Consider the following 13,308-nt stretch of genomic DNA (forward strand, 5'->3'; position numbering starts at 1 on the left):
TTTCGAGTACTTCCGTACTCGGGCGAAAAGATTCGGGGGGCGCCGTGGGTGAGTGGGGGGTTGCAGCGGGGAGTGGGGAGGAGAGAGAGAGGGCTCCCCCCTGTTCCTCGCTGCTACCCCCCGCGCCGCCACGCCTCCCCCCGACGCCCCCCGAATCTTTTCACCCGAGTACTGAAGTACTCGAAAATCGCGGTGCTCGATCGAGTAATTACTCGAAACGAGTACGTTCACTCATCTCTAGAATTTAGCAGCATCCAATGCTGCGAAAACCTTACAGCTGGCTCTATTGAGCCATCAGAAGTCATCCCAAGGATTTAGGACGACTGAAGCATTTCCGGGCTGCGGCATATATTTTCGCTTATACGCCGCAGCCGCTTGTGTGAATGGGCAAGAATGCGCAAATTTTGTCTGTGACTCGTTCGCAGCGTTTTCCTTTAAATGTGTTTTTCAGCTGCGAAGTGGCCGCGTGAAAACGCATCGCTCGAGTGAAACTACCCTTACTGTGGCAGGCATGGAGGGGGGCTAACCTCTATAGGGCACAAAGATGGCTATTTAACTTGTGGGGCGCAGAGGAGGATAATTACTGGGGGGCCACAAAGGAGACATATTACTGTGGGGGCATAATGTGGCTGAATAAGCTTTGGGCTACAAAGGTGGCTAATTACTGTAGAGCACAAAGGTGCCTACTTAATGTGGGGTGCACAAAGGAGGCTAGTTACTGCAGCGGGTACAAAGTGGCCTAATTACTGGGGGAAGCACAAAGTGGTCTAGTTACTGTGGGGGCACAGTGGTGGCTAATTAGTTCAGGGGGAACAATGGTGGTCGTTAATGTGAGGGGCACAGGTAAGGATAATTACTGCCGGGCACAAAATGGGCTAATTACTTTGTGTAGGTACGAAGTGGGCTAATTACTGTAGATGGCTATAAGGGGGGGGGGGGGTGATTCCTGTGAGGGGCACAAAAGTGGCTAATTAATGTGGGGTGCATAGGTGGCTACTTAATGAAGGAGGCATAGAGGAGGCTAATTATCTTGTTGGGGACGACGACAAAGTGAGCTAATTACTTTGGGGAACACAAAGGTTGCTAATTACTGTGGAGGGCACAATGGTGGCTACTTAATATGGGGGCACAGGGAAAGATAATTACTGGGATGGACATAAAGTGGGCAAGTTATTCTGGGGAGCTAAAAAGGCTCAATTTACTGTGGGGGCTAAAAATGGGATAATTATTATAGCGGGACAGAGGGAGGCTAATTGCTGAGGGGGCACAGTTTGGGCTAATTACTGTGAGGGCTACAAAAGGGGCTAAATACCGAGGGGGCACAAATGGGGCTAATTACTGTAGAAGGGGAACAAAGGGGGACTAATTACTCCGAGGGGGAGGCATAATTTGGGGACTGTCACTGTATTGCCCGAGTGCCCACAGGACTGTGGAGCCCACTATGTTCCGGCCTGTCCGGGTTTAAATGTTGATCCATCCTTAATGTTTCTGCATTTCTTTTTATTAGCCAGTTTCTCCATCCTGGAGGTCACGTCAATCGTGATCTGTTTCATCCTCCTGGCGATTGCAGTCTCGTCCATCTTCATATACAGGTATCCTTCAGCTACTCACCTCTTCGAGCCGCCCTCGCCTCCTGTTCCCGCTGTCTTGGCCTTGTAGCTGCTAATTGAAAACTGAGATTGTGAGGATCGTGGTAGACGGGCGGGAGGGATGCCTCATTTGGAGCCTCCAGACCTGCGTTTTGTTTCCATGAGAGCTGTAATTGGAAGGGACCGCTGCTTGACTTCAGCTTTCGAAATCGAAAAGGGGGGGGGGGGATTACAAGGATTAAGGAAAGATCACTGAACACAGCTGCTGGTCATAGCCGCAGTTATGGGAAGAAGTAATTAAGACGTACTGAGATGCCGGGTAATATTCGGCTGGTGGGCAGGATGAATCTAGATGCATGCCTTTCAGTGGCATTATACGTGAATATGCAGCTAGCACATGCAGCTGGTCCCTCAGTACACCATGCTTTGCATTGTACATATATTGCTTAGCGTTCGTACATCTTCTCCCCATGTCTCGTTTGTTTTATACATCCTACTGCTTTTAGAGCAATCTTCTCTTGTTTCCTTACACACATGGAAATGCAATAGAGGGAATGTCTAGTGTAACTACACTGGGTCGTTTTGACACTTTGGTGAGTCCAATACAAAAGTGTGACGAGCGCCCCCCCACCACACTCCCTCATATACTCACCTAACCCCGCACACTGTATCGCGCACTTGGCGCTGTGTTCTTCCAACACTGATGCTCCATCTCTCTGGATGCAGCCGCTCGCCTCTTCCTCAGTCTTCCTTTAGTGCATCCGCTCTACTACTCTCAGCACTCCTTCTCTTCTTGCTTGTCTGCTCCACTGCAATCTAGCTCCAAACAAACTCTCCCTCTCTATCTGGCCCAGACTGCCATGATGACTTCTTCCAGCCATGACTATTCCCTGCATGCTCTCCTCATCCTCCAGTTACCCTAATGCTTCTCTGACACAGTAATCATGTCCCCTCTGTGGACCCATGGTGATAAGCCCTCTTTGTGCCAGTCCTAGTAATCAGCCCCTTTGTGCCACAGCTTGTAATTACCCCCTTGATGCCACCTCTAGCAGTAAAGCTCCTTTGTGCCACTCCAAGTAATCAGTCCTTTTTGTGCCAACAGCCCCCTTGGTGTCACCCCTTATAATAAGGCCCCTTTGTGTCACCCTTTGTAATAACCCTCCTTTGTGCCATGCCTTGTAATAAGACCCTTTTATGACACTCCTTATAATAAGCCCCCTTTATGCCACTCCATATAATAAGCCCCCTTTATGCCACTCCTAATAATCAGTCCCCTCCTAGTAATAAGCCCATCTATAGCACTCCAAGTAATCAGTCCTCTTTGTGCAACTCTTTCTAATAAGCCTACTTCACACATAGGCCATCAACAGTTTACAACTAAACATCCCCTTTAAAGCGGCGCAGGCTACATGTAGGGAAACCGTGGTCAAACCAAACAGATGTCCAGCCGCGTGCAGATTACACTCATGGACAGCCGCGTTGAGTCACACCAAGGTCGCACAAGTCGTTGTCTTTGATGTCTTCAAGCCTTGGCCTTGTGTGCAGCTCAAACCTTACATTTACTTTGATCAAAACTAGAATAACATCCCCCAAGGCTATCCGCTGACAAAGCTCCTCGTCCGATACATGCAATATGCGGTCCATGTTATTTCCATGAAGCTATCTTCTACCCTTCTCTCCCTAGGAAGCTGCGTTTGGAGAAAGAGTTGGCTGCTGAGCTGTGGAAAGTACGCTGGGAGGACATTCAGACAAGCAACATGGAGAAAAACCTCCGCAGGGCGGGCAGCAAGCTCACACTATCACTGGTAACCTTGTCAGAAGCATCTTGCATGCCCGTCTGCCAACCTGCTCACAGTGTGGGGCATCTATGCCCGCTGACTTATCCTATCGTGGGGGGTCATAATAAGACTATGTTGTCCTAATGAGACCATCCTGCTTTGTACTCGATCATCAGTACTGTGTAATATTGGAGAGTGACAGTAGCCTAAGGCTTCACTCCCACGAGCGCATATGCGCCGCGTTTTCACGCCCGAGCGCATATAAGGTACCCATGTTCAACACTGCGAAAAGCTTACAGGTGCCTCTATATAGGCATTGGAACGTATCCCGAGGGTTTTCCGGGGTGCAACGTATTTTTTCCCCAGCTTCAAGCGGTTATGTAGGAGGTGCGCAGACTAAACGGGATGTCCAGGAAGGCACAGAGATGCCGTACAACTAAATTACAGAAAAGTTAGGGTGCTGTGTAAATTGTAAAGAAAAACAGGATGCAACGATTTGTAAAGCTCATCTACCCATATGTTATTCCCAGTAGAACAGATCAGAGGGGGGAGGGGACATTTCTTCGTTTCATTTTAAGAAATTAACTCATTTAGAAATTGATGACAGCAACATATCTGAAAAAAGTTGGGACAGGAATAAGAAAAGGCTGGAAAAGTAAGTGGCACTCATGAAAATCAGCTGAAGCAGCAATTTATCTACTAAGTCACATGACTGTATAAAAAGAGGCGGTTGGAGAGGCCGAGTCTCTCAGAAGCAAAAATGGTCGGAGGTTCATCAATCTGTGAAAGACAACATCTAATAATTGTGTAACAATTAGAGATGAGCGAACATGTTCTTCCGAGCTTGATATTCGTGCGAATATTAGGGTGTTCGGGATGTTCGTTATTCGTAACGAACACCATGCAGTGTTCTGGTTACTTTCACTTCCTTCCCTGAGACGTTAGCGCGCTTTTTTTGGCCAATTGAAAGACAGGGAAGGCATTACAACTTCCCCCTGTGACGTTCAAGCCCTATACCACCCCCCTGCTGTGAGTGGCTGGGAAGATCAGGTGTCACCGGAACATAAAAGTCGGCCCCTCCCGCGGTTCGGCTCAGATGCCGTGTGAGTTAGATGAGGGACAGTGCTGTTTGTACCGGAGCTGCTGTAGGGAAAGAATTGGTAGTTAGTGTAGGCTTCAAGACCCCCCAAAGGTCCTTATTAGGGCCACTGATAGCTGTGTGTTGGCTGCTGTTAGCAGTGCCATTTTTTTCCCCTCAAAATCGGCTCTGCAGAGCGTTGCACCCGGCATTAGGGACAGAAGTGCTGCATAGGCAGGGAGAGTGTTAGGAGTGAGTGTAGCCTTCAAGAACCTCAACGGTCCTTTCTAGGGCCATATTTATCCGTGTGCAGTACTGTCCAGGCTGCTGTTAGCTGTGCTGCATTTTTTTTTGCTTCTCAAAATCGCCTCTGCAGAGCATTCCACCCTCCATTGATACTGCAGGGAAAGAATTGTATAGGCAGGGCCACAACACAGTTATTATTCATTGAATATACGCAGTGCTGCCTTTTGCTTGTAAAACAAGTGAAAATAATTCTATTTGTCCTGCCTCTGTCCGTCCTAACGCCGGTGGACACGTGTCGGCTGCGTGTGCAACCTGTAAAAATCATACGCACCCAGCTACGTTTTACTCCTGGCTTCGCCATTTGCTTTCCTTAATTGGGAAAAAAAATACCTGCTCTGCCACAGTTAATAACTCTGCTACCCTCACGTTCTGTGACACATTAGCAGGAAAACAGCACAGTTATTAAACTTCTCATGTTCATAGAATATACGCAGTGCTGCCTTTTGGTGCAAAAAAACGGAAAATAATTCTATTTGTCCTGCCTCTGTCCGTCCTAACGCCGGTGGACACGTGTCGGCTGCGTGTGCAACCTGTAAAAATCATACGCCCCCAGCTACGTTTTACTCCTGGCTTCGCCATTTGCTTTCCTTAATTGGGAAAAAAAATACCTGCTCTGCCACAGTTAATAACTCTGCTACCCTCACGTTCTGTGACACATTAGCAGGAAAACAGCACAGTTATTAAACTTCTCATGTTCATAGAATATACGCAGTGCTGCCTTTTGGTGCAAAAAAACGGAAAATAATTCTATTTGTCCTGCCTCTGTCCGTCCTAACGCCGGTGGACACGTGTCGGCTGCGTGTGCAACCTGTAAAAATCATACGCACCCAGCTACGTTTTACTCCTGGCTTCGCCATTTGCTTTCCTTAATCGGGAAAAAAAATACCTGCTCTGCCACAGTTAATAACTCTGCTACCCTCACGTTCTGTGACACATTAGCAGGAAAACAGCACAGTTATTAAACTTAGATTATTCATTCACTAGAGGCAGTGGGGCCTTTCGTTTTCAAAAAAGGGAAAAAATTATATTTGGCCTGCAGTCTTGCGCCAATTTATTAGCTGCCTGTGAAATCAAATCACTGGTAATACAGCATGCTGAGGGGTAAGGGTAGGCCTAGAGGACGTGGACGCGGCCGAGGACGCGGAGGGCCAAGTCAGGGTGTGGGCACAGGCCAAGCTCCTGATCCAGGTGTGTCGCAGCCGACTGCTGCGCGATTAGGAGAGAGGCACGTTTCTGGTGTCCCCACATTCATCGCCCAATTAATGGGTCCACGCGGGAGACGGTTATTAGAAAATGAGCAGTGTGAGCAGGTCCTGTCCTGGATGGCAGAAAGTGCTTCGAGCAACCTATCGTCTACCCGCAGTTCTGCGCCGTCCACTGCTGCCAATCCGAATCCTCTGTCTGCTGCTCCTCCTTCCTCCCAGCCTCCTCACTCCACTACAATAACACCTGCTCAGGAGCGGGAACACTCCCAGGAACTGTTCTCGGGCCCCTGCTTAGATTGGGCAGCAGCGGTTCCTCTCCCACCAGAGGAGTTTATCGTCACTGATGCCCAACCATTCGAAAGTTCCCGGGGTCCGGGGGATGAGGCTGGGGACTTCCGCCAACTGTCTCAACAACTTTCTGTGGGTGAGGAGGACGATGACGATCAGACACAGTTGTCTTGCAGTGAGGTAGTAGTAAGGGCAGTAAGTCCGAGGGAGCAGCGCACAGAGGATTCGGAGGAAGAGCAGCAGGACGATGAGGTGACTGACCCCACCTGGTGTGCAACGCTTACTCAGGAGGACAGGTCTTCAGAGGGGGAGTCAAGGGCATCAGCAGGGCAGGTTGCAAGAGGCAGTGCGGTGGCCAGGGGTAGAGGCAGGGCCAGACCGAATAATCCACCAAGTGTTTCCCAAAGCGCCCCCTCGCGCCATGCCACCCTGCAGAGGCCGAGGTGCTCTAAGGTCTGGCAGTTTTTCACAGAGACGCCTGACGACCGACGAACAGTGGTGTGCAACCTTTGTCGCGCAAAGCTCAGCCGGGGAGCCAACACCAACAGCCTCACCACCACCACCATGCGCAGACATATGATGGCCAAGCACCCCGCAAGGTGGGACGAAGGCCGTTCAGCGCCTCCGGTTTGCACCCCTGCCTCTCCCCCTGTGCCCCAACCTGCCACTGAGATGCAACCCCCCTCTCAGGACACAGGCACTACCGTCTCCTGGCCTGCACCCACACCCTCACCTCCGCTGTCCTCGGCCCCATCCAGCAGTGTAGTTCAGCGCACCGTCCAGCCGTCGCTTGCGCAACTGTTGGAGCGCAAGCGCAAGTACGCCGCCACGCACCCGCACGCTCAAACGTTAACCGTCCGCATAGCAAAATTCATCAGCCTTGAGATGCTGCCGTATAGGGTTGTGGAAGCGGAGTCCTTCAAAAGTATCATGGAGGCGGCGGCCCCGCGCTACTCAGTTCCCAGTCGCCACTACTTTTCCCGATGTGCCGTCCCAGCCCTGCACGACCACGTCTCCCGCAACATTGTACGCGCCCTCACCAACGCGGTTACTGCCACGGTCCACTTAACTACGGACACGTGGACAAGCACAGGCGGGCAGGGCCACTACATCTCCCTGACGGCACATTGGGTGAATTTAGTGGAGGCTGGGACAGAGTCAGAGCCTGGGACCGCTCACGTCCTACCCACCCCCAGAATTGCGGGCCCCAGCTCGGTGGTGGTATCTGCGGAGGTGTATGCTTCCTCCACTAAAGCACCCTCCTCCTCCTCCTCCTCTGTCTCGCAATCAAGATGTGTTAGCAGCAGCATGTCGCCAGCAGTCGGTGTCGCGCGGTGTGGCAGCACAGCGGTGGGCAAGCGTCAGCAGGCCGTGCTGAAACTACTCAGCTTAGGCGATAAGAGGCACACGGCCCACGAACTGCTGCAGGGTCTGACACAGCAGACCGACCGCTGGCTTGCGCCGCTGAGCCTCCAACCGGGCATGGTCGTGTGTGACAACGGCCGTAACCTGGTGGCGGCTCTGCAGCTCGGCAGCCTCACGCACGTGCCATGCCTGGCCCACGTCTTTAATTTGGTGGTTCAGCGGTTTCTGAAAAGCTACCCACGCTTGTCAGACCTGCTCGTAAAGGCGCGCCGGCTCTGCGCACATTTTCGCAAGTCCCACACGGACGCTGCCACCCTGCGCACCCTGCAACATCACTTTAAGCTGCCAGTGCACCGACTGCTGTGCGACGTGCCCACACGGTGGAACTCTACGCTCCACATGTTGGCCAGGCTCTATGAACAACGTAGAGCTATAGTCGAATACCAACTCCAACATGGGCGGCGCAGTGGGAGTCAGCCTCCTCAATTCCTTTCAGAAGAGTGGGCCTGGTTGGCAGACATCTGCCATGTCCTTGGTAATTTTGAGGAGTCTACCCAGGTGGTGAGCGGCGATGCTACAATCATTAGCGTCACCATTCCTCTGCTATGCATCTTGAGAAATTCCCTGCAAACCATAAAGGCAGCTGCTTTGCGCTCGGAAACGGGGGCGGGGGAAGACAGTATGCCGCTGGATAGTCAGGGCACCCTCCTGTCTATTTCTCAGCGTGTACAGGAGGAGGAGGAGGAGCATGAGGAGGATGAGGAGGAGGGGGAAGAGACAGCTTGGGCCACTGCTGACGGTACACCGGCTGATTGCCTGTCATCCTTTCAGCGTGTATGGCCTGAGGAGGAGGAGGAGGAGGAGGAGGAGGAGGAGGAGGAGGATCCTGAAAGTGATCTTCCTAGTGAAGACAGCCATGTGTTGCGTACAGGTACCCTGGCACACATGGCTGACTTCATGTTAGGATGCCTTTCTCGTGACCCTCGCGTTGCACGCATTCTGGCCACGACGGATTACTGGGTGTACACACTGCTCGATCCACGGTATAAGGAGAACCTGCCCACTCTGATTCCCGAAGAGGAAAGGGGTTCGAGAGTGTTGCTATACCACAGGACCCTTGCGGACAAGCTGATGGTAAAATTCCCAGCCGACAGCGCTAGTGGCAGAAGGCGCAGTACCGAGGGCAAGGTAGCAGGGGATGTGCGTAGATCGAGCAGCATGTACATCCCAGGCAGTGCAACAGTCTTTAAGGGCCTGGCCAGCTTTATGGCTCCCCACCAAGACTGTGTCACCGCTCCCCAGTCACGGCTGAGTCGGCGGTAGCACTGTAAAAGGATGGTGAGGGAGTACGTAGCGGATCGCACGACCATCCTTGGTGACGCCTCTGCCCCCTACAACTACTGGGTGTCGAAGCTGGACACGTGGCCTGAACTAGCGCTGTATGCCCTGGAGGTGCTTGCTTGTCCTGCGGCTAGCGTCTTGTCGGAGAGGGTGTTTAGTGCGGCTGGGGGAATCATCACAGATAAGCGTAGCCGCTTGTCAACCGACAGTGCCGACAGGCTAACACTCATCAAGATGAACAAAGGCTGGATTTCCCCAGACTTCTGTTCTCCACCAGCGGACAGCAGCGATACGTAAGCAATACGTAGGCTGCACCCGCGGATGGAAGCTACGTTCTCTCTCACCATCCAAAACGGGGACATTTCTGCTTCATCAATCTGTGTCTAATATTCCTCCTCCTCCTCCTCCTGCTCCTCCTCCTGAAACCTCACGTAATAACGCTGAACGGGCAATTTTTCTTAGGGCCACAAGGCTCACTCAAATAATTTTTCTGAACAATTTTTATACGTTTCAATGCGCTTAAAAGCGTTGGAACTGTAACTTGAACCAATTTTTCGTTACACTGGGCTGCCTCCAGGCCTAGTTACCACTTAAGCCACATTAACCAAAGCGATTAATGGGTTTCACCTGCCCTCTTGGCTGGCCATGGCCAATTTTTGGGATGTACATTAGTACTGTTGATACAGCAATTTTTGTGGGCCCTCGCCTACAGTGTAATCAAATTAATTTTTAGCCCACCTGCATTCCAGCTGACATTACCTCAGCTGTGTTGGGCAATGCAATGGGATATTTTTGTGTACCGCCGGTGGGTTCCAGGGAGCCACCCATGCTGTAGGTGCACACGGAGTTTTTAACACATCTGTACACTTGTAAAGAACCCCAGTCTGACTGGGGCATGCAGTGTGGGCCGAAGCCCACCTGTATTACGCACGACATTACTACCTCAGCTGTGTTGGGCAATGCAATGGGATATTTCTATGTACCGCCGGTGGCTTCCTGGCACCCACCCAGGCAGTGGGTCCACAGGGAGTTTAACCTACATGTGTCCACTTCTAAAGAACCCCAGTCTGACTGGGGCATGCAGTGTGGGCCGAAGCCCACCTATATTACACACAACATTACTACCTCAGCTGTGTTGGGCAATGCAATGGGATATTTCTATGTACCGCCGGTGGCTTCCTGGCACCCACCCAGGCAGTGGGTCCACAGGGAGGTTAACCTACATGTGTCCACTTCTAAAGAACACCAGTCTGACTGGGGCATGCAGTGTGGGCCGAAGCCCACCTGTATTACGCACAACATTACTACCTCAGCTGTGTTGGGCAATGCAATGGGATATTTCTATGTACCGCCGGTGGCTTCCTGGCACCCACCCATGCTGTCGGTCCACAGGGACTTCACAATAGGGAGTTGTACCTGCCTGTGTCTATGAATTAAAAAGCCCGGTCTAACTGGGGCATGCAGACACCTTGACAGAATGAATAGTGTGTGGCACATAGGTTCCCCATTGCTATGCCTACGTGTGCAGCTCCTGATGGCGGTGGCACAGGATTCTATTTCTCATTGCTTCTGTACAGCATTGTGGGCTATCGACCCGCCACTTTTAAAGAGGGTCGCTGCCTAGCCGTGCCAACCCTCTGCAGTGTGTGCCTGCGGTTCCTCCTCATGGCAGACGCACTTCTAAATAGACATGAGGGTGGTGTGGCATGAGGGCAGCTGAAGGCTGCGCAGGGACACTTTGGTGTGCGCTGTGGGGGGGAGGGGGGGCGGTTGGTCAGCATGTAACCCAGGAGAAGTGGCAGCGGAGTGTCATCCAGGCAGTGATTGTGCTTTGTTGTAGCTAGTGTGGTGCTTAGCAAAGGTATGCCATGCTAATGAGGGCTTTTCAGAAGTAAAAGTTGTTGGGAGGGGGGGGGGGCCCACTCTTGCCGGTATTGTGGCTTAATAGTGGGACCTGTGAACTTGAGATGCAGCCCAACATGTAGCCCCTCGCCTGCCCTATCCGTTTCTGTGTCATTCCCATCACTTTCTTGAATTGCCCAGATTTTCACACGTGAAAACCTTAGCGAGCATCGGCGAAATACAAAAATGCTCTGGTCGCCCATTGACTTCAATGGGGTTCGTTGTTCGAAACGAACCCTCGAGCATCGCGGGAAGTTCGTTCCGAATAACGAGCACCCGAACATTTTGGTGTTCGCTCATCTCTAGTAACAATTTCAGAAAAATGTTCCTCATTGTAAAAATGTGAAGTTTTTGAATATCCCTCCATCTAAAGCACATATAATCATCAAACGATTCACAGGATCTGGAGAAATTCATGTGTACAAGGGACAAGGCCGACTTTCAGTATTGGATGCTGGAGGCCTACAGGCCTCAGGCAGCACTGCATTATATACAGGCATGATTCTGTAATGCCAATCACTGCAGGCCTCAGGAATACTTCCAGAAATCATTTTCTGTGAACACAGTTCACCGTACAGTCCACAAATACAAGTTACGGCTGTATCATGCAGGGAAGAAGCCATATATCAGCACAATCTAGAAAAGCCGGCATCTGCTCTGGGCCAATTTTTATTTATAATGGACTGAGGCAAAATAGAAAACTGTTTGATGAATCAAAATTTGAAATTCTTTTTGGATGTCACGGATTCTGTGTCCTGCGGGCTCAAGAAGAGAGGGACCATCCAGCATGTTATCAGCACTCTGTCCTGTTTCTTTGCTGGTATGCGGTGGCATTAGTGCCTCTGGCATGGGCAGCTTACACTACCAATGCTGACAGTGTATAGAGGTTGTAGAACAATATAAGCTCCATCCAGACGTCGTCTCTCTCAGGGAAGACCTTGTGTATTCCAGTAAGACAATGCTAAACCACATAGTGTATCCACCACATCAGCATGACTTCACAGAAGAAGAGTCCGGAGGTGAACCGGCCACCTGCAGTCCGGACCTTCCACCACCTTCTGCATCCATCACAGCAGCATGGCTTCCCAGAAGAAGAGTCCAGGGTGAACCGTCTGCCTGCAGTCCGGACCTTCCTCCATATACTGCATCAACCACAACAGCATGGCTTCCAGAAGAAGAGTCTGTGGGTGAACTGGCCACCTGGAGTCCAGACCTTCCACCAATAGGAAACATTTGGTGCACTATGGAACGGAAAATCCAGCAAAGACGACCGAGGATTTTGGAACAGCTAGAAACATACATCAGACAAGAATGGTGTTACGTCCGTGTAAGCCATAGGAAAAATGACCTACACAGACACAGCACGGTTATAGCTGAGTCATTATGTCATGTTCACCCTGAGCACAAGACACACCATGCCCAAAACAGGATGATCGTAAGGTTGTGTTCACACCGGGAAAGAGAACATGCATGGGATAACATTCCTCTCCCAAAACTCCAACAATTGGTCTCCTCCCCAGAAGAGGGGATGCTACACAATGGTAAACACGGCCCGTCCAACTGTTGTGAGATGTGTTGCTGCCATCAATATCTTAATGAGTTCATTTTTTAAATGAAATGGAGAAATATCACCTCCCCCCTCTGATATGTTCTACTGGGAATAATATATGGTTAGATGAGATTTACAGATCTTTACATTCTTTTTTTCTTTACATCTCTTTACATTCTACACAGCGCCCAACGTTTTTGGAATTGAGGTTGTTTTCCTCTCCATACACGGTACATTGTTTGATCCAGTTGGAATAGATTTGGGTGGTGTATTGGCGCACCTCAGTTGAGCCCGTCAGTGTAGTTGAGGTGTCAGTTATGTTGACAACCTGTTTGTATTACTTATATCCACTCTGTTTTCTGTTTATGCTTTGAGCCCCCTAATAAAAGATACTCTTGTTACCCTCATAACGACTGGGCTTGCCTTTTATACTGTTTCAGGGAACAGGTGCATTGATTGCCTGAAAGCGATTAGACAATTATGGGTGGTGCCAGGGGTGCCCCATACCTTACATAACATACTATGATAGGCTGAATGAAGACAATGTCCATCTACTTCAGCCTGTTTTAACCTCCCCCTTGTTGGTCCAGAGGAAGGCAAGAAAAACCCCAGCGAGCCAATTAGCTCCTATGGAGGAAAAAATTTGCTTCCGGACTCCATAATGGCAGCCAGAGTAATCCCTGGGTCAACATTTGAGATCAACAACCCCAATGGTCACCTAATGTCTATATCCTGTAATATTCTACTGCTCTGGTAAGGCATCTAGTCCCCTCTTAAACTCCTCTATGGATTTTGCCATCACCAAATCCTCAGGCAGAGAGTTTCACAGTCTCGCTGCTCTTACAGTAAAGAACCCTTTTCTGTGTTGGCGATTAAACCTGCTTTCTTCTAGACGTAGAGGATGCCC

At 50.5% G+C, this 13,308-nt stretch overlaps 1 protein-coding gene across 1 annotated transcript in view; it reads left to right on the forward strand.

Moving 5' to 3' along the window:
- The window catches only part of NPR1 (natriuretic peptide receptor 1), a 91,507-nt gene that overhangs the window by 49,873 nt on the left and 28,326 nt on the right, over positions 1 to 13,308 (forward strand). Inside the window, exons 7-8 of the mRNA XM_066608845.1 lie at positions 1,508 to 1,592; positions 3,274 to 3,394. Coding sequence (XP_066464942.1) covers positions 1,508 to 1,592; positions 3,274 to 3,394 — 206 coding nt within the window. The remainder of the gene's footprint in view (positions 1 to 1,507; positions 1,593 to 3,273; positions 3,395 to 13,308) is intronic.

This window comes from Eleutherodactylus coqui, chromosome 6 (genome assembly GCF_035609145.1).
Source record: "Eleutherodactylus coqui strain aEleCoq1 chromosome 6, aEleCoq1.hap1, whole genome shotgun sequence".
NCBI lineage: Eukaryota > Metazoa > Chordata > Amphibia > Anura > Eleutherodactylidae > Eleutherodactylus > Eleutherodactylus coqui.